Source organism: Spermophilus citellus (genome assembly GCF_964194105.1).
Source record: "Spermophilus citellus genome assembly, chromosome: 6".
NCBI classification, from domain to species: domain Eukaryota; kingdom Metazoa; phylum Chordata; class Mammalia; order Rodentia; family Sciuridae; genus Spermophilus; species Spermophilus citellus.
Genome location: NC_138187.1, coordinates 157,942,681 through 157,967,721, shown reverse-complemented (window position 1 = coordinate 157,967,721; position 25,041 = coordinate 157,942,681). Strand labels below are relative to the sequence as shown.

Genomic DNA, 25,041 nt, shown 5'->3' with positions numbered 1-25,041 from the left:
GTCTCGGCAAGGCTGAAGCTGCAGTAGTCCTTGTAGTGAGAAGTTGCAGTTAGAATTTCGGAGGAACTCACTTCTTTCCTCTGTAATACATAGTTTATCAAATGTTGATCTCTAACCAATAATGAATTAGCTCCCTGGTACATTTTTAAAATACTTGAACATAGTGCTTTCCCACAAACATCATGTGAATTTACCTGGAGATGATTTAACTCAATTCTAAGCATATTACTGTAGCCTGAAAAACTGGTAGCTGCAACATTTTCACCTGTGCCAGATTAACCTAGTTACGTAATAGAGGAAGCGTTTCTGAGGTGGAGTTCTACAGTACAGTTTTGGTAGGAGTGAGGCACTCATCTCAGGATTAGGTTTTTGAAGTCGTCTTATCTTGATTTCTTGAGGGATTTATTGAGAACTGAGAAAAATCTCTTCCCCCGTAAGCAGTCTGCATTGTGAAATCCTGTGAAATCCGTTGTGTTGAAATTGTGCTGGGTGTTGCTGCTCTTCTGTCAAGAAGGAAATTTATTAAAAGTTTTGAAACATGTTTTTAAAATCTAAGTGTCTACAAGTATATAAGTTCAGAAATAAAGATACATCAGAAATAAATATTAGCTCTCAAGAACCTGTGAGAAATTGAGTTCCTTTGGCTTGCCCAACGTTCGACTATAGAAACTCTGGCTGTGTCCCCTGGATACATAGATTAGTTCCTACGTTTATGCTGCTTTGGTAGCATGGACCCTGTGTGGGTTGAGGGAACAGACAGAATTAGATGAGTACGAGTTGCCCCTACAAATACAAATAACTGTCTCTTCAGAAATAGCTGGGGAAAGGGTTACACTGTGCCTCCGTCACAAAGGAGATCCAGTATTTCAGATGGGGTATGACCTTATAACAGGAATGGACTTAAAACAAAATTTTATCCTTTTAGATGGAATTTAAATTCTAAATTTCCCCTTTTTTAAAAAACAAAACTTTTAAAAATCCTATTACAAATTTATTATATGTTCCAAGAAAACTTGGAAACTTTCTTTTAAAAAGGACAAAGACAATAATGAAAATAATCTACTACCCACAGTTAATATTTCTTTTTATATTGTTAAACAAAGGGGATTTTCTAGCTGGGCATGGTGGCACATGCCTGTAATCCCAGCAATTCGGTAGGCTGAGGCGGGAAGATTGCAAGTTCAAAGCCAGCCTCAGCAGTTTAGTGAGACCCTGTCTCAATATAAAAAATAAAAAGGTGGGCTGGGCTTGTGGCTCAGTGGTAGAGCACTTGCCTCGCACACATGAGGCACTGGGTTTGATCCTCATCACCACATTAAAAATAAATGAATAAAATAAAGATACTGTGCCCATTTACAACTAAAAAAAAAATTTAAAGAATAAAATAAAAAGGGTTAGGCATGTGGTTCAGTGGCCCGAATAATTTTCTAATTATTTGTCTTTTTTCCCCCTACAAGGTAATAAGCATTTCCTCAGATATTTTTCTCTTAATATTCTAAAACTGAAATTTTGCCACTTAAGAGTATTTAAGTGATTTGGGATTATTTCCTTTTTTTTATGTTTAGTAGATATCTTTTTCAAGAATTTTCTGGTATCCCCCAACTATCGTAGTCTATTTTTTTTTCCAAAGAAAGAGATATAGTCAAGTTGGGTACACTGGCACATGCTTGTAATCCCAGCAACTCAGGAGGCTGATGAAGAAGGATCAATCGTAAATTCCAGGCCAGCCGTATTAGCAAATTAGCAAGAACTTGTCTCAAAATAAAAAATAAAAAGGGCTAGGGAATGTAGCTTAGTGGTAGAATATCCTTGGCCCAGTGTATAAAAAGAAAGGGGAAAAAAAAGAAAAAGGGAAAAAAAAGAAAAAATAACAAAAAAAGAGAAGATGCAAAGAGCAGGTTTCTCCCCTATCTTTCTTCTGACCGTCCCTTTTAATGGATCCTCTGCCTCCATGACAACCTCAGACTTTGCCCTTATCTGTTTCTTAGCCCTTCTTGGGAGGTGGGGGGGGGAGATGATTAGGTTCTCATGACAGACTGTTCTAAAGATAATAGAATTAACTTTGCCCCCTCTATTATACTGTGGAACACTCTCTTCTAAAACATATATTTATCTTCTGGTTTTCTTTTTGTGTGTGTGTGTGTTTTTTCCTCTCATCAGTGCTTTGTCTGCTTCTACCTCCCTTGCAGAAAAAAAAAGGGGGGTTAGAAGTGTAAATCTAAACTTGGTTTTGTCACATCCAAGTCTTTCCTGTCAGCTCTGTTTTGACTTGCTTGTAATTGTAATTGCTAACAGCAAAGAAAGCGATGCTGATACTCTAGAGTAGAAGGCACTAAACTGCTCTTCTGAGACTAGATATAAACGTAGCAGACTCACAACCTCTAGTGAAGGGGAGACCTTAGTTCATAAGCATCAGACACTTGGTTCTTTCATCATTTAACTTCAGATTTTTTTCTGGGAGCAGAAAAAAATGAAAAAAACTTTTTTTATTTTTTAATGGGGGGAAAGGATCCCAGCTTAGTAATTTATTTTACCCAGAGTCTTTTTAATCTGAAGGAGCAAAATAGATATTTAGAAGACTTTTTAGGGGGACTCTTATTGTTACTAACACAAAAGTAGATTGTATTCAGAAAAGTCAATGTGCTCTCACTCACAGAATAAAAAATATCAGCTGATAGCAAGTCACAAGCCCAAGTATCTAGACTCTTGATTTAGTGTTCTTAAATATTCTCAATCATCTTGAACCCAGATCTTGGAAAACAATTTGGAGAAATGTCTAGTGTCATCCCTGCCGCGTCTTACCATTTCTCGTCAGGTCCAGGGTGGAGTTATTGTGCATGTGTCCAAGAATTGTTTGTCGTCTGCATTCTAGGTCTGTGTGGGAACTTCATGGGATCGCGGGTATGTTTGGACACACTGCTGTTTGTGGTCTACATTTCATGATGAGTCAGTCTGGGGGGCGTAAAGGACAGTTGCAAGCTGCACTGGTTAGAGTTCCGCAGCCGCACCGCTAGCCAGACGCTGCTGTTGCCCAGGCAGAGGCCCGCCTCCCTGTGCCACTGCGCCTTCTCCTTTTACACCTTTGGAAGTTCACTTTGTTGGTGTTGCTTGTTTTTCCTCACCAGTTGCTTCTGCTTCCATTTCTGCTGGTGCCTGCAGGCACTCATGTCCACCTCTGGCTCTTGCTCTTTTTGTACAGAGGGAGAACCGAAGATTACAGGAGGCCAGCATGAGGCTGGAGCAGGAGAATGATGACCTCGCTCATGAACTGGTAACCAGCAAAATCGCTCTGCGGAATGACTTGGATCAGGTAAATCTGTCACTCATGAGGTAGACAGGAGAGTAACTTCCTCAAGGGGGAGGACCGGGTAGTTCTCACCGCATTCCCAGGCTCGCTGTTCTTGAGTGTGCTGCCCGGTAGATGGATGGTGGCTGGCAGGGGGGAGGGCAGCTCGCGCTAACTGGAGAGAGCGGAAACCCCTCACCTTTGAGAATGGGTGGCTCATTTCCAAAAGGCATGTGTGACACTGATTTTTATACCTCTGAATTTCTCTAGCATCTCTTCTCTTTATTAGTATTTTTCTAAACCAAAAGCTGCCCACATAATTACCAAAGAGTAGCAGAGTATACTATTGCCACCCTGACATCGTAGGCACTTGTTCCAATAATAAATGTGAAGTTTTACATGAAGTGCTAGCATTAAATGTTGGATTGTCGAATTGGCAGGCATCTTAGTGGCTGAGAGCTAGAGAGCCTGCACGTGAATCTCTTGGCACCCCCGACTTGCCAACCATGTGACCCTGGGCAGTCCTTTAGCTGCTCCTAGGTGCAAAAGTGTCTACCTTGGAGGGAAGATGTGAGAGTTAAGCTAAAGCACTTATAGTACGTGTTCAACAAACCTTCGCTGTTGCTAAGAGATCTCTAATGCTATAACTTCCCTTGTTCATCCCCAAAATGTTGACACTATTAGAACTTCCTGTTGCTACTGCTAGCATTTCCTGAGATGATTGGCAAGGTGGAAGCAGTCTTGTGCAGACTTAGAATTTTTACTCTTTTTTTTTACTTCTAAAAAATAAATATTGCCAATGGTGCAGGGTTAGAAAAACTGAGACTTAGACTGTTGAAGGAAAGAAAAAGTCATTGTCTGTGCTTTAACTTTGCATTGACAGTATTTAAAACACAAGTCCACTGATAACATAATCTGCTTATGTGTTCATAATTGAAGCATGTGGTGTTGCCCACTGGTAGAGCTTTTGTGCTCAAAGCACTAGGTTTGATCCCCAGCACTGCAAAAATAAATGAATAAAAATAAAGTTGGTAGAAGTAGTTTCTGTCACATCTTTTCCTCATATAAACAGCTAATTTTTTAGCTCAAAAGCTTTAACCATAGTAAGGTGGGAGATCAACATAAATATTGAGGAAATGGTGCTAATAAGGAAGGAAGGAAGCTGCGCGGGGAGGGGGAGGCGGTCAGCACTAAAGGAAGTTTGATTTCTATTTTTCTGTGCTGGGGATTAAACACAGGGCTTCATGCATGCTGAGCAAGCACTATACCACTGAGCCTCCAGGTATAGTTGGTACAAAGCAGAACAACTATGCTGTTTGAGACATAGCAATAGAACAGTAGTCCATTTGAAAAATATTTGGTCCTTTTAATCACAAATTCCATGTGGAAGTTGATTGAAATGAGATGAGGGAAGTGTGACCAAGACCCAGCACCAAGGCAAGGGTCCCAACAGGGCCAGCCTCAGCCTGACCACATACTGCAGTGCTAGTCTGGGCTCTGTATTAGCTTCCCAAACAGTATGGTTCACCCCCAAATCTGCCAGGTTGAATCTTTGACCACTGATAATGTTCTTAAGATGGCTAAATGAAAAAAAATGTAAGGAGTTGAACTCAGAGGGGCGCAATGAAGTGAAGAGAGCTTGAAAGTTGTTTGAGAAATGTGTTTGGTGTACCTGTTAAGTCTTGTAATAAGATGTAAGCAAATAATAAAATTAATTTTTTAGATTTAATTTTTTTCTCTCTATATATTATTGGCTCATTATAGTTGCACATAATGGTGGGATTCATTGTTACATATTCATTCATGCACACAGTGTGAAGTACAGTTTGGCCAATATCGCTCCCAGCACTTGCCCCTCCCTCCTTCACCTCTTACCACTCCCTGGTCCCTTTCCTGTACTGATCTCCCTTTTATTTTCATCAGATCCACCCCTACCTTTCTTTTCTTTTCCCTCTCTAGCTTCCACGTATGGAGAAAACATGAGACTCTTGACCTTCTGAGTTTGGCTTATTTCACTTAACATAATGGTCTCTAATTCTATCCACTTCCCTGCAAATGCATAATTTCATTTTTCTTTATTGTGTGTGTATCATATTTTCTTTATTGGTGGACACCTCAACTGTTTCCATAATTTGGCTATTGTGAATTGTGCTGCTATAAACACAGGTATGCATTTATTTCTATAGTATGATGCCTTTAAAATTCTTCAGGATAAGTATCAAGGAGTGGCACATCTGGGTCATATGGTGGTTCCTTGCCTAGTCTTTTGAGGAGCCTCCGCATTGATTTTCATAATAGTTGTACTAATTTACTGTCCCACCAACAATGTGAAAGTATTACTTTTTCTCCATATTCTCTCTAGCATTTATTATTATTTGTATTCTTGATGACCATTATTCTGACTCGTGAGATGAAATCTCTGTAGTTTTGATTGGCATTTCCTTAACTGCTAACAGTGTTGAACATTTTTTCATATAGTAGTTGGCCGTTTGTATTTCTTCTTTTGAAAAGTGTCTGTTTAATTCATTTGCCCATTTATTAATTGGGTTATTTGATTTTTGGAGTGTAAAGTTATATGAGTTCTTTATAATTTCTAGATATTAATCCAGGAGCTAGCAAAGATTTTCTCCCATTCTGTAGGTTCTCTCTTCATTTTCCTAATGATTTCCATTGCTGTGCAGAAGCTTTTTAACTTGATGCCATCCTAGTCTTGGCCTTATTTCCTGATCTATAGGGGTCCTATTGAGAAAGGTGTAGCCTCTGCCTATATGTTGGAGTGTTGACCCACGTTTTCTTCTAGGATTTACAGAGTTTCTGATCTAATTCCTAGATCTTTAATACACTTTGAGTTGAATTTTATGATAGGGTAAAAAATAAGGATCTAGTCTCATTCTTCTACATATGAATAATCAGTTTTCCCAGCACCATTTGCTAAAAGGACTGTCTTGAGCCAGGCCCAGTAGTGCACACATATAATCCAGCAGCTTGGGAGGCTGAGGCAGGAGGATGGAGAGTTCAAAGCCAGCCTCAGCAATTTAGTGAGGCCATAAGCACCTCAGTGACATGCTGTCTCTAAATAAAATATTTTAAAAGGTCTGGGGATGTGGCTCAGTGGTTAAGTGCCCCTGAGTTTAATCCCTGGTATCCTCCTCCCCTCCCAAAAAAGGGCTGTCTTTTTCCCAGTGCATGGCTTTTGGTACCTTTGTCAAGGAACAGATGACTGTTCCTTGTAGATGTGTGGGCTTTTCTCTGTGTGTTCTATTCTGCACCATTGTGTATGTGTCTGTTTTTATGCTAGTACCATGCAGTTTTGTGACTATTGCTCTGTAGTATAATTTCAAGTCAGGTATTATGATGCCTCCAGCGTTGCTTCTTTTGTCTTAGAATTGCTTTGACTATTCTCAGTCATTTTTTCTTATGAATTTTAGGACTGTTTTTGTTGTTGTTGTTGTGGTTGTGGTTCTGTGAAGAAGGTAATTGGTATTTTGATGAGGATTTCATTGAGTCTGTGTATTGCTTTTGGTAGTATGGACATTTTAATAATATTAATTCTGCCTGTCCATGAACATGGAAGGTCTTTTCATCTTCTGAGGTCTTCTTCAATTTCTTTCTTCAAAGTTCTATAGTTTTAATTGTGGAGTTCTTTCACCTTCTTGTTAGATTCATTCCTAGGTTTTTTTTTTTTTTTTGAGACTATTGTGAATGGAATTGCTTTCCTGATTTATTTCTCAGCAGATTCATTGTTGGTTCATGGAAAAACCATGGATTTTTTAATGTTGATTTTCATAACCTCCTATTTTGCTGAATGTGTTTATTAGCTCTAGTTTTTTTGTGTGTCTTCTAAGAATAGGATCATATTATCTGCAAAAAGTGATAATTTGACTTCTTCTTTTCCTATTTTTATCCCTTTTATAAAATTAATTTTGTACTGAGTACCTAGTATGTGCTAACCACTATATGTAGCTATTTATAAGCATTATCTCATTTACTCTTTTTAATGAGCCCATGAAGCATGTATTTTAGGTCCACTATTTAAAAATGAGGAAATTGATCTAACTATACTCGAACTTGGAAAGCTATGCTAAAAAGTAGAGATTTAGTAAAAAACTGCACTGATTGTTGTTTACTGCAGTATAACTTAGAAGAATAAAAAGTAGAAATAAAGTGCATGTTCAGTATTGGGGGAGAACGATAGTGTACCTATATCTTTTTGGAATAATTTTTGAACCAATGGGATCGGAAAAACACTGTGCAATGGGATATGGGTGTTATGTAGGAAAATAATATACATAGCTTTAATCATCAGATAAATGTTATTTTAAAAGTCAGTTCACCTCCAAGAGAATCCTTTTTGTGGGTCAGTCTGAAATGGCTGCAATTATGGACACTCCTGACATCATTGAATCCTTGACTGCCTCGTGTAGGCACCACATTCATCCCTAAAGGAAGGACTCCAGCATTCCTTCCTTTTCTCCCTTTTTTCTTCCCTCTTGACTCCCTCTTTCAGAAAAGTAGTAATAATCTAGATCCTCCATTTTGAAGCCAATTATCTAAATGAAAGATAAAACTGCTCTTTATGCTTATCTCCTCCTAACCTCTGATTTTGCAGTTTCTGCCCCAGCAGAGGTTTATGTGCCTATCCCACAGCCATCCCTACAATTCAGGTGTCCTGCCCTTGGTCCTCACAGAAGGGCACCATCGCCTGAGAAGGACACCGGGCCTCACCTCCGTCCCCCTTCTTTGGAGTCCCAGCTTACCAAAATCACTTCTCTCAACCCAAACAGCAAAATTTGGGCAAACATTTAGTAGACATGAAAGCAGATTGTACCTGAGACAATATGGGAAATAAACACACACTCCTAGATTATTAGGTACTTTCTCTAAACCAAGCATTCTTCACCCTTATTGTTGTAGTCATGGCTTTACCCTCCAGGGCACCAGGCACCAAAGGCTGGTCAGTTTCCCTTTGACAGGAAGATCTCTCTCCGACTCCTTAAATAAGAATTTCTGAGATTAGTAATGAAAAAGACATCTCCATTTCAATTTCTGATGCTACTTGCTCTCAGGCCCTCCCTGCCCTTCCCTGTTCTCAGGGAACAAAAAGAAGAGAGAGAATTGGTACCTTCACACTGAAGACTGAGCTCCTTCTAACTGGAGTTCTTAGACCAGAAGCTGTAGGTGATAAGTACTTGTTTTCTCTTAAGTTGAACAACTGCCTGGCTGATTTCTGAAAGCTCCTCATCCCTGATTTTGACCAAACCTTTCATCAAGGGCAGTGGGTTCACAACCTTGGCACATGGGGCAGAGCTTGTTTTGCGTGTAGGTTGATGTCACAGGAGCCTGGGTTGCAGTCTGAGCTCTCAGCATCAGTAAGACATCTTAAGACATACACATGTGATTAGAAGACTTAAAAATGATGGAGTTCCACTCAGTCCCACTGTCAAATTATAAGGAACGTTTTATAATTTGGGTTCAAAAGTAGAATTTACATAACTATCTGTTTAGTATTATTTTCACTTGACATGAGAGATACCTTGAGGTGGAGCAGCTGGATGTTTAAAGATCCAGAAGTCTGCTTTTAGAGGAAACTTAGGTTATTTCAGATATGATCCTATTTTGATGGGCACAGTTGTTCTCACTTTATTATTCAGCACTAAGGAGAAGCTTTGGCTGCGGCTTCCTAGGAAACCATGAGACTCCTCTTCACTTAGCACCCATGACTGTTGCTGCGGGGTTAGCTATGCTAACAGTCAGAGTAGGGAGGCCTGAGCTACACCTAATGAGGACTGTTCAACAGAAAATGAGTAAATAAAACTAATAGGGCCTTCAACATGAGTGTTCAAGTGTTTCTAAAAAGAGTTCCTCAGGGAAGTGTTTTTCCCCTTTTCTTATAGAGGTTTCCAAAACTAAAACAGCTGGATATACTGCAGGATTCAAAAAGCATGCTACTGAAGTCAAGGTGGCATTGCCTACTCCTGCTGCAGTAGACCTTGAGCCATCGGGCTGGGGTTAGAGGGCCATAGAGTCTTTTCCACCTTCACTACCCCATAGTTCCAAATGCTCTGGAAGCAAGAGTTATTACCACTGAGCCAGGAGGCTCTGGACCTAGGTGGCAGCAAGCACAGAAAAGCAGGGCTGCGCTCTCTGCCAGTATCCAGCAGACGGTGCCGGCCCGGCCATCTGGGCGTGGGGGAGATATGGCAAACACAGACAGAAGCCACCTGGCCAGTTTGCATGATTCTTGGACAACCTTTAGCTGCTGTCAGCCAGGGATGGCTTCTTCACATAGCTGCCTCTCCTCTGCCTCGGGAGTCTTTCTGCCGGACTCATCCTGTGGCCCTCTGCCACCTCCACTGCACACAGGCTGCTTCTGCAGGGACTTAGGGAACATTCGTTTATTCACTGAGGACTTGGGGAAAACCTGCCCCTGTCCCCGTGTGGGTGTGGTGCTGGGGAAATAGTGAAGAGCAGAGGAGACATGGTTCCTCCTGGAGTTAGAGTGCAGTGGGCAAGACGCACATCGCACATGGAGCTATCCTAACACGCTATCAGGGAGACTGGAGAGGCGTGGACAGAGGGCCGGTCCAGATGGCAGTGAATAGGGTGGGTCTCAGGTCACACTTCAGTGCTGTGCAAATGTGCGGCTGGCACCTGAGGATGAGGTCAGGGGTCCTGGCATGTAAATAAGACAGTGTCCCCTCAGTTACACACACACCCCAGAGGGCTCTGTGTCCCAGGCAGAACCAGCCTGCTCTTAGCAGGCACGTCCTGGCACTCTGAAAACAGCCTGGAGTCTGGTTTCTGCTTTGGTTTCCCACTCAATTCTCTCTATCTTGGGTTTTGGTTTTAATTTCTCCCTGCTATACTGACCAGTCTGAGCGGCTTGTGGGCCAGTTAACCGCAAGCCTGGCCTTCGAGTTTTCTCACTTGATTGCTGTCTGTGGACCCACCTGTCCACTTGCCTTCTCTGAATTCTCCCCATGCACTGCCATTTGGAAGCACATCTGAGAGTGTGGGAGAAGGGTGTGGAAAGAGAATGGACTTCGGTGTCATTCAAATTTGAATTCAGATCATAACTGTCATTTTAAATGTGTGACCCCAGACGATGTATTTGGTCTAGCCAAATCTCACTGTCATTAGCTGTAAAGGTGTTGTTGTGAGAATTAGGAATAATGTGTACCAAGTACCTGGCACGTAGATGGTCAGAGAAAGCAGCCCCCGCCACAACCCTGCAGTGAGCTGGGAAGAGAGGAAGGACTTGAGGTAGCTGTAGAGAAGTACCTGGGGACAGGGTGTGGAGAAGGTATGCGTGCGCATATTCGCCTTCTTTATGGCTGTGATGTGCCCTGACTTGCAGGCAGAGGACAAGGCAGATGTGTTGAATAAGGAGCTCCTCTTGACCAAGCAGAAGCTGGTGGAGACTGAGGAGGAGAAGAGGAAGCAGGAGGAAGAGACTGCCCAGGTAAAGGTGTTCACAGGCTTTTCTGCACACGGGAGATTGGCAGGGAGTTACGAATATTGTAAAAAAAAAAAAAAATAGTGACATTTATTTCAAGTCGGGGTGAAGTTGAAGTGTGCTGAGGGTATTGGAAGAGGAGGCAGCATTTCTGCTCTCAATAGCTTTCAGGAATGTGCCTTCACTGAGACATCTCGAAGGAGTGGTGAGTCTTCTCTGAGTTTAGTAACTTGCAGCTATGATCCAAGAGCTCTGACAGTCTGGAAGTTTCATGTCCTGCATCCAAAATCATCAACTCTTGGGAAGCACTTTATGGCATTGTCACACCGAAAGCCATTGTGGCCTCTGCTGGGACTGCTACAGACCTCTGCCTCAGTCCCCCTAACTCCTCTGACTCATGCCTTAGAAAAGGGAGCCTCAACATTCCCAGCAGAGCTCCGGGTCCTCACCCCCCCCCCCAAACGTAAAAGCCCTCTGGAAGCCGGTGTTGAAGCTGGTGCCCTGTGCTCTTTGTGGGAGCCAGGAGCAGGTAAGTGGCGGTCTCCATGTGGAGGAGCAGTGCAGGCCCAGGTGAGGGTGAGGGACCTCCGCTCGGAGCCGGAGCTTCCTGCTTCCCTAGGCCCAGAGGCCGCCCACCGTTGCCTCCCCGTGGGCCCAGCCAGCGGTGGAGGACTAGATTACCTGGTGGAATGTCTTCACAAATGACTGAAGTCTACTGCCCAGAGCTTGCTTGATGTAATGTTAGACCACAACGCAAGAAAAGACCACTGACTCCAATTAAAATCAAATTAAAGCAAGCTTATTATTTTGACCGGCCGGGCTGCCTTGCCCCTCAAAATCGTGGGAGCCAAGGACAGCCCTGAGGCTTCTTTGTGGCCCAGTTTTATAGCCCAAAAAGTTACACAAAGGGGGGTTACAGATAACAACACTCTGAGGAGCATAACACAAGTTTACATTTTTGCTGGCCCTGGCATCAGAATTTATGGAGATCTTAGAGACTCAGAGAGGGTCGTTATCCGGCCAGGGAAGGCCAGAATTTATGAGGTGTCACTAAGGTTTAGGAAAGGGTTGTTATGGTCAGGGAAAACCGGACATGGGTGAGTTCAGGGCACGGGCAGGCATTCCAATCAGCTTTACAACATCAACTAATGGCCAGGCCCTACAGACACCCTGATATTTTTACAGAAAACAGAAATGAATCCTTCATAACTTGTGATAAGCTGGCTTCTGATCTAATGAGACAACTAGGCTAGGTATATCAGTAACTACCTTATATAGTGAGGAAATTTCTTAAATCATGATTAGTGAATTTCATTCTAAGGTATTAATAGTTAGTGCTAAACATAAAACAGAATAGAAATCCTTTCAAAGACTTTCATCCAGAAAAAAGTTATACATAGAGAGATGTGCCATTTCGCACCTTCCAGGACTTATAAAACATATTCTGTGACGTTTTTTCCCTGCTGGAATATGTTAAAATGAGTCTTTGGCATTTAGTGTGGTCCAAGTTTTTTCTTTTTTAAAAAACTTCCTCAAAAAACTTTGAAGGCTGATAGATTCTCCAGGCCTCCTGATGTGTTTTGTTTTCTTCTCTACCTCTGGCTTTCTTTGACCCCTTTAGTACTTTCAGGGAAGAAGACACTATTGGCAAATGAATCAACCCACACTCTGCCTGCCCCGTGGCTCTGCGACACACACCAGCCCAGTGGAGGGGCAAGAGCCTACGTGTGGCCAGAGCAAAGCCAGATGCTTCATGGTGTCTTCCCTTCACCCTGTCTTGGTTATTGTGATGATGGTACTTGTACCGTGTACCTTACTCTTATTTGTCACCTGAGGAAGCTATGGCTTAGAAAAACTTGCTCCAAGCCTCTGAGCTGCCTGAGTTGTCTTAAAGTCAGTGAGGCCTTATTACAGGAAGGGAAGGTTATTGTTTATGTCCAATGTTATGTAAAATAGAGAATAGAGACTTCTATAAACAGCTGCATTTGAAGCAGTATAAAAAATACAAGTTGTTTTTAGGATTTTAGAATGTAACAAATATGAAGAAATTCAGAAATCTTCTAATGATAGAATCCAATTGTAAATTATTGATTTATGAATTAGCAAGTGTAGAATATTCCCTATGAATACTTTGGGGGCTGGGCATGGTAGCATATACCTATAATCCCAGGTACTTGGGGGACTGAGGCAGGAGGATGCAAGTATGTGGCCAGTCCAGGCAACTTAGTGAGACCCTGTCTCAAAATAAAAAATAAAAAAGATCTGTGGCTGTGACTCATAGGTGAAGGGCTTGCCCTGCAGCAAGCATGAAACCGTGGGCTCAATCCCCAGTGCCAGGAAAATAAAATGGGATTCTTCTCTCCAGGGTTCGCCCCTTTATTCTGATTATGTACTTAGGACCAACCAGAGTTGTTTTTTGTTGTTTATTTGGCCAACTTGGCAGAATTGAATTCTTTCTTTTTTATCTGGTGGCACCTGAATTTTTTCATTACTCAGTCTTCCTCTGTACCCAGAATTCTACAGCCTCTGGGCTATCAAGATACTGTGGTTGTAGCTGGACACAGTGGTGCACACCTGCAATCCCAGCAATTTGGGAGGCTGAGGCAGGAGGATCTCAAGTTCAAGGACAAACTTAGCAACTTAGTGAGTCACTCTCAAAAAAGGGCAGGTTTAGCTCAGTGGTTAAGTGCCCTGGGTTCCATCCCCAAAGCCAAAAACAAAAGCAAAAAAAAAAAACTGTGGTTTTGAGTATGACATTGGCCATTTAGCTCTTCAGCAACCTTAGTCAGCACCTGCAGGTTGTGTAGCTTGTGCTCCTCCTGAACTCACGACCAGAATCCCCTGTCCCTCCCTAGAGTCTCATCTCATCTCTTCCCGACTTCAGAACCTCTTGACCCTGCTTTCGGAGAGGGAGCAATGACAGAGGGGACTATTAACACAAGGTCCAAAGTTTTTCTCCTTAATTTATAACATAGTATCAAGAGTGAAAAATTTAGCCTGCAATGTTGCCTGGATATATTTTAGTTTACACTTAAAATGAAGACGGTGTCTACGTGGACACTTGAGGCAATGTGCTTACCAGGCAGGCAGTGAGCATAAGCAGCTTTATAACAGCATGGCTCATATGTCTTTTCTTTACAGAAAAGAAAGATCTCTGTGTCTCTGGAGATGCTTGGGTTTTCAGATTATCGAGATGCAGCTTCAGTGAGGAAAATGTGCATAGCCGTGATTGTTACCATTGTCTCTGACCGTGAACCAAGAAGACATGAATGTAGGTGTCTTAAGAAATTTATTAAGATTTTTGCTGAATCCTGCTGTTTCTCCTTCCTTTCTAGCTAAAAGAAGTATTCAGGAAACAGCTAGAGAAGGCAGAGTATGAGATTAAGAAGACCACAGCCATCATTGCTGAGTATAAACAGGTATTATGCCACTGTGGATTTTGTTGTTGTAAAAGTGATTGCCTTTTACTTTTGTTTTTTGTTTGTTTTTAGAGTTTCCAGAACAGTCTTCCAATTTATTAAATCTGTGCCTCTCTCTCTCCTAAAACAGGCAGTGATTGGACCTGTTGGCTGGTAACATGGGAGGTTTAATTGACAAACAAACCATTGGTTGTTTAACACTGTTTGGAACCATAATTGCCATTGGGATCCAGCTTCTGCCTTACTGAGAAGCTAATTTACAATGGATCTCACTGGGGACATTTGCCACTTTGCAAAGTTTAGTGATTGTATCAAATGGCAATAGCTAGGGGATCCATGTATCCTTTGCAATCAAAGAACAGAATGAGGCCCCCCCTTTTTTTTTGCACTGTGGCTACGTGGCCTGACCCAGTGCAGGCCCCCACTAGTGGGAGGCTTTCTACTATGCACCTTAAAATTCTCTTTTTAACAGAGAGCTTGCTCTCCTTGGAAATCTCTCTCTCTCCTGTCACCAGGGTGGCCCCAGAACGCTTCTCATTCTACTCCGGGTACATCTTGCTGTCTCTCCTTTTGGCTGGACATGGCAAGGGCCCTCTCAGTTCTGAGAAACCTGAGTTGGCTCCTCACATTCCAGGTTTCCAGAATTAATTAAATACGATGCTATGCCTTCAGATCCAAGGGTTTCCCTGAGATCATCTGTCTCACAAAGGATGTTGAAATCTAATGCATATTGTTTTAGTTTGGTTTTGATGTTTTTTTCTTAATTTTTTATACCAGGGATTGAACTCAGGGACACTTGACCACTGAGCCACATCCCCATCCCTATTTTGTATTTTCATTAGAGACAGGGTCTCACTGAGTTGCTTAGCACCTTGCCTTTGCTGAGGCTGCCTTTGAACTCGCGATTCTCTTGTCTTAGCCTCCTGAGCTACTGGGATTACAGGCATGTGCCGCCATGCCTGGCTTGATGTTTTTGTTTTGTTTTATTTTTGTCTATAAGTGAAATTTATGTTTTTGTAGAAAGTTGGGTAAATGCAAAAAAGCACAAAGAAAACAAACCTCCCTCAATCTTTCCACCTACATAATCTCTATAATGTTGAGTATGTAGCATTGCTATATAAATAAATTGCTACATAAATAAATTTATAATGTATATAAACAGGATGGCTGTACTGTTTATTCTGTTTCTTGGAAGTAGCTTTGGTTTGCTTCATATATCATGAACTTCTTTTCATAAGGTTTCCTCATATGCATGAAACATTTCTTAGAAATAAGATTTCAGAGCATTCTTACTCTCCTTTATAATAATGTGCTTATTTTATGCTTGCTACTTGTGAGGCTTAATAATTCAGGGGGCCCAAGATGAATTAATCTAATCTCTCTCCTAGAAGCTTATTATGTCATAGGGAGGTCAGACCTAAGCAAGAATAAGAGGAAAGGAACTTTCTCCCTGTGGCCAATGAGGAGGCCCTTCCAGAGCTGGGATAGCTTGAGTGGCTTCAAGGCTGCGTAAGAGTTGGATATGTGGAGACAGTGGAGGATGGGGTGCAAATGGTGGGAAGAGGAAAATGGAAGGCACAGAGGTAGGCTAGTGAACACAGAAAACGTTTTATGTGGTAAGAGATTCGAGTACAGAAGAGAAGCACCACTTTGCTGGGGCCCAGATCCAGGACAGTCTTCAGGTTGGGCATAACTGTCTAGTATTTGTTGTTGTAGTAGGAATTTTTAAGCAGGAAAATGGCATGCTCAGGGATACGTATTGGCACTACTCTGACCCAGTGAGGAATGTGGAACCAAAGGGAGAGATCCACAGGCAAGGACACAGACCATGAGAGGCTAATGTCACAAAGTGAGAAGAAATAGGAAGAAATAGGAAAAATTGGGCCCTGAACTAAAATAAGCAATAGTGAAAACAGAAGAGGGAGATGTCAAATATAGCCCCCCGCCCTTTTTTTCTGCTAGACAAGGGAAAACCTGGAAGGCATCCAGGCACTTTGACTTTGGGTAACTAAGACATGGTGGTTAGATATGAACTAATGCAAGGAGCATTTAAGACCATGGCTGTAAAACTCGCCATCACTGCAAATGCATTACCTCATGGTCATGTGACACCACAGGTGGCCACAGCCTACCACACTCTTCAAACAGTAATCCTTGGCCCTGGACTTTACATTCCCTGGTAAGAATCCATAATATAAAAGCCAACAGACCCATCTCCTCAAAGACGATTAGGATATAAAACATAACCAATGCATTCTGTAGTGGGAACTGGCTGTTACTAATTCTATTTCTGAATGCTTTGGTTTACATAAAAGGGGAGATGGTTTGCACAAATGAGCAGGGAAATCCCTTCTTTTTCTGTGTGCATGTGGTGCTGGGGATTAAACCAGGGCCTGGCATATGCTAGGCAAGTGCTCTGCCACTGAGTTGCATCCCCAGCCCTTTTTATCTTTTGTTTTGAGACAGGGTCTCACCAAGTTGCCCATTGCTGGCCTCCAGCTTTCAATTCTCCTGCCTTAGCCTACCCAGTTGCTGGTATTACAGGTGTGTGCCACTGTGCCCAGCAGACCCTTCTTTTTAACATCAGTTTAAATACAGTCCTATGAATTATTTGCCAGTTTTAGATCTGGAGAAATTGGAAGCTTAACTCAACAAGCAAGACTTGGCTTTGAGCTATTTTTTAGTAATGAGATTTTTATAAATGTGTTTTGATGAGAAATAGATCAGACATGTTTCTATTCTAATTTCTTCTTTAAAATTTGACATCCCCTGTTTCTCATCCATTTTTCTATTTTATTGTTTGCTTTTTATTTTTTTAATTTATTTTTATCCATTTTTTAAAAGATTTTTATTTTAGTCAATGAGGGGATGCATTTTTTTAAGCAGAAATTTTCTCCTTTGAAAGCACTTATTTCTACTTGTTCTTGGTACTTATCAGCACCTTATTTCAGAATTAATAATAATAATGGATTTTACTCCATAGGTGCTTTGTATTGGTCAGATGCCATGTAGTACTGAGCCCTTCACATGCATCTTTCTCACTTGGTTATTACAACACAGTACTGTGCAGTCACAAGGGAACTAAGTCTTAGAAAGATGAATGAGTTTGCCAAGGAGTACATAGATACAAGTAGTAGAGCTGGATGGGCTTTAAACTCACAGTTCAACTCCAGTATTGAAGCTTTTCATTTTATTTGGAGACAGGGTCTCACTAAGTTGCTTAGTGCCTCGCTAAAGCCAAGGCTCCCAAATCACTGGGATTATAGTCATGGACCACCGCACTGGCTCTGAAGCTTTTAATTTCTGTGCTGTTTCCCAAACTCTTGATCAGAGTTTTATTTTAATCAGTTTCATTTTCTAATAATTGTAACTTTTATTCACTCTGCTGCTACTTAAGGAAACTAATGATTGGAAAGAGACTTTTTCTGTGGCTGGATGGGAGCTGTAGGAGCTGTTCCTGGTTTAAAATTCTTTTCATCAATTTGTACAAAGTAGATACTCAGCAAGGCCAAAAATTCATTGGAACTCATCACAGAAAGCTAGTGATAGCAAGAAACCCAATCTACGCCAGTGTCTTGTTTCTGTGGATGAAGACAGAGTCTCTGCAGGAGATGCCCAGGCTTCTGTTGCTTGTTTCAAAAGTGACCAGCATTTGCAGGGCTGCTCATTTGCAAGATTTCTTCTAGGAGCAGATCTGCTCAAGGCCTTTATGGGTTGCTAAGCAGATGTGTGCATGTGCTCACTGCAGGCGTGTCTAGTAAAGAGCCTCTTTTATTTGCCTTAGATCTGTTCCCAGTTAAGTACCCGGCTGGAGAAACAGCAAGCAGCCAGCAAGGAGGAGCTGGAAGCTGTGAAGGTAAGCAGGGAGCCACTTCCGGGACCATCTCTGCTCCACACTTGATCTTGCACGTACCTGAAAGTCTGCCTTCCCCATTTGGTATTAAAGGATTTCAACATGTGAAGAGTAGTGTATCTCTCTTTGACCTGGGGTACAGCTGTCTTCTTGACCAGGTGACAGGTGATGCTCCATAAATCTTACAGGAAGGCAGAAGCTGGTACCAGGAAGGAAAAGATGGTTTGACCACTGTCACTAGAGGCCCCTGAGCCATGTGGCTTTGGTATATGGTGGGGCCTGGGAGTCCTCAGCAGCCCACCTGTGTCTGAATGGTGCAGCTTCAGTTTGGGACTCAGTAGGATCATCCTGTCACTCTCTTGAACAGTGAGCACTGTGACACTATAGAATTCGGCTGGAAAACATGTTCATAACTGACTCATTCTTCAACCAATTTTTTTTTTTTTTTTGGTGTAGATGGACACAACACAATGCCTTTATTTTTATGTGGTGCTGAGGATCGAACTCAAGTCCCACCCGTGCTAGGCGAGCGCTCTACCGCTGAGCCACAATCCCAGCCCCTCAACCAAATTTTTAGTGGTTTGTTTTTTTAAAAAAAACAAAACAGTAGCATTTATTTTTATGTTGCCCCCTGGTGGTAGAACTCCTTATGTTACGGCTCTCTTTGAAAAAAGGTGATTGCTTATTCTTCAGAAAATGGACTTACTGCTGATCATACCAGAACTGTACTTTGCCTTGATAGGCAAGCGTTGTCACTGAACCATATGCCCAGCCCCTTTTTATTTTTTGTTTTGAGTCAGGGTCTCACTAAGTTGCTGAGGTTGGCCTTGAACTTAAAATCCTCCTCCCTCAGCTGCCCAAGTAGCTAAGATTACAGGCGAGTGCCACCCACCCTCCCAGCTGTCCCAGAAATCTGACATGCTCCTGTTTGAATATATTCAAGTCATACTAGCAAATGGGTTCTTGGCAATTTAGCATATAGTTCAACAACTTTGAAAAGTTATTTGCCTTTCTAATCTTCATTTTGTCTTTTGTAAAATAGAGATAACATTGCCGACCTCATAAGACCGTTTTAAAGATTGAATTAGATAATGTATACAAAGTGCTTAGATTCCTACTTGGCTATGATAATTTTTTTGTTGTTGTTAGAGAATTTTTTTTTAAAGAGAGAGAATTTTTTAATATTTATTTTTAGTTTTCGGTGGATACAACATTGGTATTTTATTTTTATGTGGTGTTGAGGATTGAACCCAGCGCCCCGAGCATGCCAGGCGAGCACGTTACCGTTGAGCCACATCCCCAGCCCCACAATAATATTTTTAAGTTAAAATTTGGAAAACCTCATTCTGGTATTTTCAGAAAATTTTTTTCTCTTATTTTATGTTACAAAATATCCGTCTGAGATTGTTGGTAAGTAAAGGGTTGGTGGAGAGAGCTGTCTCTAAACCTGTTAAAATTGGGGAGTCATATTTTCCCTTTCTGGTCTTTTTTAATTCCTTCTACTTAGAATTTATTGTTATTTGTATGTTATAGGCCTACTGACAGATTGTTGATAAAGTGTCTTGCCATAAAAGGGCCAGCTATCTTGAACTTCAGTCCTTGTGGAAATAAAAATGAAACATGGATTTACACTGGTCACTCAGTAAAGATTGTATTGAGCATCTCTCTGTGCACAGGTATTAGGCCACCATTTTGTTACAGAAATTACACAGAAACAGGAGCATAGAACTTTCCTGTAAGACAAGTTATATATTTACATGGAATGTTTGGAAAACAGGTCAAGAGTGCTGAGTTGGATTAACCAACGATCGGAATTGTGGGGAAAGCAGATACATAAGAACTGCAGACCAAAGGAAGCTTTATGGAGAAGGGTGGATTTAAACAGGATGGTTAGAATTCAGTTGGAGAGAGGTTCAGAAACATGAGGGAAAACTCAAGAGTGTTTTAATGTCTTATTAAGGACACTGATTATGAAGCAACAGAGAACAATTTTGGATAAGTAGGTAAGACTCCTAATGAAAGCCATGATGTTCCAGGAGAGGAAGGTGAGCCTGAGTTAGCCATAATAAAGAACAACTTCATTGGTCCTTACTGTGCACACTGTTCTGATACTTTCCGTGTATTATCCACTTAACCCCATAACTACCCTAGAAAATAGGCACAATTTGTTATTACTAATGATGAGGCCCCAAACAGGTGATTCTTTTTGATTGAGATTATACTGCTGGTATGTGGTACCAGGACTTGAACCCAGGGCATCAGACTCAAGTCCACATTCTTAGACTGTTCTACCTCCCCTTTCTCTAGGGTGCTTCTTCTTCACCTCATGTGGCATGATGTGTTAGCTTCTGGTTTGTCCAGCTTCCTCTAACAACCCTCTTGATCACTACCACCGCTCCAGTTCATCCTTTCCACTGTAATCAGAGTGAGCACGCCCAAGTATAAGTTTGGCCATATCACGATGCATGTCAGTTTTGGACCACAGATAGGCCCCCGACATTGGCTTACACACAAAAGGTAGTGATTATGTTAAGTAAAAGTGGTCAAGGACTAGAAAGGTGGATCCTTGGTTGTCATTAGTGGTCCTCATCCGTCATTAGTGACCACATGCTCTACGTGGGCACCCACCCTCAGGTCACCTACAAGCCACACCTGTCAACTGGAGCCTCTGCTTCACGTTCACACCCCATGGCAGAATTTGATTCTACAAGGATCTAAGGGCCTTGCTGCAGTGGGGGTGTGTCTCTGAGCAGCCTTCTCAGATGTTCCATGTCACACTTCTGTTTGAGAATCAGAACTTAGTTTCTGGCCACACCTAGCTTCAAGGGAATTTGAGAAATACCACCAATTATCAGGACCCATTGCCAGCTCAAATAAAATCAAGGTTCTGTTCCTGAGGAAGGAGGACAGATGGGTGGCCCGTGGGACTCAGCACTGTCCACCGCAATGGACCCCAGCTCCAGGGAGCTTGTTGCTGCTCAGCATGTGGCACAGGGCGTGGTGCAGCCAAGAGACACATTTCCTGTGGGTAAAACCTGGACCTTTACTACCTAGCCACAGAGAATGCTCACTACCTCTTACCTCTCACCCGTACCATCTGCCTTGGCCCTTGCACATTCCTGGACGTTCCCTCAGGATGTTGCAGCTTTGCATGTGGTGTTTTCTCCACAAAAATGTTGTCCTCCCTTTTGTGACGCCAGTCTATTCCTTCACTTGGTTCAATCCAGGGCAACTGCTTACCTGGACTGGAAAACTTAAATCAATGAGCTTGTCGTAACAGTAGGACATAAAAATAGAAATAGTGTGTGATATCTTTATTTCTGAATTTTATCGAAGTAATTCAGGAAAACACAGCACTGTTAACTTTGGAAAGACTGCTGTCATTCAGTGGAGTGTACTTGATTGGCAACTTAGGCATATAGTAGAGTTATTTTTATCAACTTAAACAATGATGGTCATCTTTGCTTAAAGCCAAACAGTAGGACATTTACTTTATTGTGAGGGTAGATTTAGGTTAGTTATAATGACTGTCCTGGGCATGATGCTATACACAAGTTACTTAAATGCTAATGAGTTCTATAGGTATTAAAATGGGGCTGAGAATTGTTCCTCTTCATATAGTTAGTTGCTCTAGAAGTAAATTAAATACTACAGGCAGAGTATATGGTATGGGGCTTGGCACTTAATAACAGTAATGGCAGCACAAAATTTCTAGGGCAGATTTTCGAAGACTGTGATACTCCTAGAGTCTTCCTACACCTATTTAAAGAAAAAGAATGGAAGATGGGGAGGTAGCTCAGTACTAGAGTGCTTGCCTGGCCCACCCAGAGTCCAAGTTTTGATCCTCAGAACTGTAAACGGAACACCTGTTTTGAATAGCTGGATTTGGTACTGAGTGTAACCATTTTGGTTGTGGTGTGTGTGTGTGTGTGTGTGTGTGTGTGTGTAAATATATGTTATCTGAGATGACACTGCATCTGCTGCCATGGGCAGTGACTTTAAGAAATCATATATTGTTTCAGGAAGTGATCTGGCTATGAAATACATTTTGATGTTGATTATCACTTTTGGTTATTTCAGGGTAAAATGATGGCATGCAAACACTGCAGTGACATTTTCAGCAAGGAGGGCACTTTGAAGCCAGCAGCCATCAGCAGGGAGAATCAAGGAATTGAAGCAGATGACGAGAAGGACTCGCTCAAGAAGCAACTGAGGGAGATGGAGCTGGAACTGGCACAAACCAAACTGCAGCTGGTAGAGGCCAAGTGCAAAATCCAGGTTGGTTGGTAAAAGATCAACGGAAAGAATCACAGGCAGGGGCTCAGGTGCTAAGTCAGAATCACGAGCTGTCACTGGATACGTTGCAGATGAGTTCTACCCACTGATGTGTCCTACATGATCACTTTGTGTGCCATGTATCTTTACACACTGATATAAACAAACACATAATCTAAAGGAACTTTTTGTAATTAACACAATTTTCCAGTTTATCGTTAGATCTCTTGCTCATGTCCTGTCACAATGAATTTGGTCACTTTAGAAGCTGATCGTGAAAATGAAAGCCAAGTCTCTCCGCCAGCCCCTAACATTGGCTCATACCCCTTCTTTTCTTTGGAGCTTCTTTTTATCTTGATTTTGCCATTTTCTCACTCCATATTAGAAAATAACATGATTAGAAAAAGAGTGTAAGTTCTGATGGACTCTTCCCCATTTCCTCTTTACCAGTGATCCTAACGCCCACCCCCCCATGCCTATGTGGCACTAATCTGTGTCACATTAGGGTCCTCTGCTAAGGATGTCTCTGCTCTGGACCCTGTGTGTTCTCAGGGACAAAGGCCATGTCTTTGGAAATGGAACTCATTCTGCTTATGCTAGTAGTATAAATTCTTTCTGTCCTAATGTTCATATTTATTTGTGATTTTAAACATGTTATCTGGGGTTGCATCCTAAACCTAAATTTGGACCTAAGGGCAGAGGGGAAAAGAAAGAATATAACAAGGTTTCTTTTCACAGTTCAGAGAAAGGACAGATTTGATTTTCAGTAGAAACTCTTCTAGCTTGAAACTTTTTCTTTCCATTAAGAAGCTGATTAAATTTTTCCTGGATTTGAGGGAAGAATAGTTTGGCTACGTAGACCTGGGAATTACCAAAAAACTGCACTCTTCATTTAATACTCAGATGATTTTCTTTCTTTAATTAGGAACTTGAACATCAGAGAGGGGCCCTTATGAATGAAATCCAAGCTGCAAAAAACTCTTGGTTTAGCAAAACCCTGAACTCTATCAAAACGGCCACGAGCACCCAGCCACTGCAGCCGCCTCAGGCCACCCAGCCGCCTAAGGAGAGCACATAACTCCAGCCTCACCCAAGCACAAGAGCACAATGATCAAAGCAACGGAAACCGGGAGCCGTCTTCCTGGTGTCCCTTTGAAGGAAAGTAAAGGAGGCCAGAAAGCAAGCCAGAATCCTTCAGTAGCTCTCATTCTTTCCTGTATGACACTTTTCAAAGGGATGTTAGTTAAATTGACCCGATTTATGTTGGATACCTACTGCCCAGCTTCTTCCTGGGAAGCCATGTTCTGATCCATCCTAGTATTACACATTATTTTATATGCCTGATGTTTAGTTGAAAATAAGTAATTCAGAACTAAGTGCTTTTTATTTAGAACTAATTAATTACTCCTAATAATTTTATCCTACAAAAATGGAATCATCTGTCATTCCAAGGTTGACGTGATAGGAAGATCTTTGTCACAGGGAAAAAAAAAAATTGAAACCTAAACCTCTTTAGCTTTTCAGGATTTATTCAGATAAAGCACACTGTGGGGCCAGTCATGACCACTGTCAGGTTTCATCCTAAAACCAGGGAGCGATACTCCTGCCCAATGCAAGAACAGACCAGGGGTTGAAAAGTCCCCAAAGATAATTGGTTTATTTTCATTTTCTTTCATGTTTCATTTTCTGAAGTGCCAAGAACTGTGGAATGGATGGGCTATTGAGAATGCAAACTCAGTGAGTGAACTGAGATTTTGACAAATGTGGAGTAAAGTCATTTTGGCTCTGGTGTTCTAGCAGATCCTTTCAAAAATCCACAAGGGACTTGCGTGTTCCTAGTGTGACTAGGTATGAACACAGATGAGACTTCTGGCAAGTGTCCAGTCAAGGGTGGCTATTGTGAGTTGCACTTAGGGAACCTTCGCCGGAGAGTTCGAGAAAAAGCCCAGGTTCAGTTGCTGTGCTTATAGTGAAGTACAGAACCAGCAACAGAGTTCTTTCATTTGATGTTGACATAGTTACTAAGGAAACACTAATATTCTGTAATTTTGTTAGAGGACATAGTATTGAAATAGAAATCGAGGTCAGCTTCATCACCTTAGTTAATGTTAGGCAACATTTCCTCACTGCTGTAGCTCCCTAGTATGTGCCCTTGGTACCTGTAGATGACGATACTAATGCATTTATAACATTTTTGATTGAATACAAAATCTTTATAGAAATACTTATCTAACAAAAGATAAGGCTATTGTTTAAAATTGGTGGAAATATTTTTAAAAATTATATTTAACATACCTATATAAATAGTCCTTACAAGAAATTCTTTGGTAAGGGCAAAACTAATTTTCCCATTTTCTAAGCTATTTTGGAGATATCTGATCCTTTCACACCAACAAAACTACTGTCAGCTATGTACAGTAATGTTTACTGATATTCATCCTTGGCTTCTTTGTTGGATATATTGTTTTTAAAGGATCTTAAACTTTGTAGTGCCAGAGTGGTTCTCTTCTGTGCCATATATTGCAGTTATAAGGAACACAACTCTTGAAAGTTAGAATCAAATAAGAACCTTCTCAATCCTAGGAGGATGCACTACAAGCTGCTCACCACAGATCCTTTCCTCTAGAATGATATTTGAATTCTAAAGAGTGAAATCCCCTTCATCTGTTTCTATCATCTGCAGCATAAAACTGTTATGTTTGGTATCCATGACACTTGTCAAATAATACTTTTCTTTGGAACTCTTTTTGTT

The 25,041-nt window shown here is 41.5% G+C and overlaps 1 protein-coding gene across 7 annotated transcripts in view; it reads left to right on the top strand.

Annotated features, from left to right (window-relative positions):
• The window catches only part of RABGAP1L (RAB GTPase activating protein 1 like), a 647,569-nt gene extending 623,186 nt beyond the window's left edge, over positions 1–24,383 (top strand). For 5 of the 7 annotated variants that reach the window (XM_081298896.1, XM_081298894.1, XM_081298900.1 and 2 more), the window contains 6 exons: positions 3,200–3,310; positions 10,644–10,748; positions 14,078–14,161; positions 17,946–18,017; positions 22,095–22,292; positions 23,215–24,383. In XM_081298896.1, the coding sequence (XP_081155022.1) occupies positions 3,200–3,310; positions 10,644–10,748; positions 14,078–14,161; positions 17,946–18,017; positions 22,095–22,292; positions 23,215–23,367 (723 nt within the window). In that variant the 3' untranslated portion in view covers positions 23,368–24,383. Of the gene's footprint in view, positions 1–3,199; positions 3,369–10,643; positions 10,749–14,077; positions 14,162–17,945; positions 18,018–22,094; positions 22,293–23,214 lie in introns of those variants that run through there. The other 2 variants (XM_081298897.1, XR_014022598.1) reach the window with 2 other exon arrangements.
• Positions 24,384–25,041: the final 658 nt, after the last annotated feature.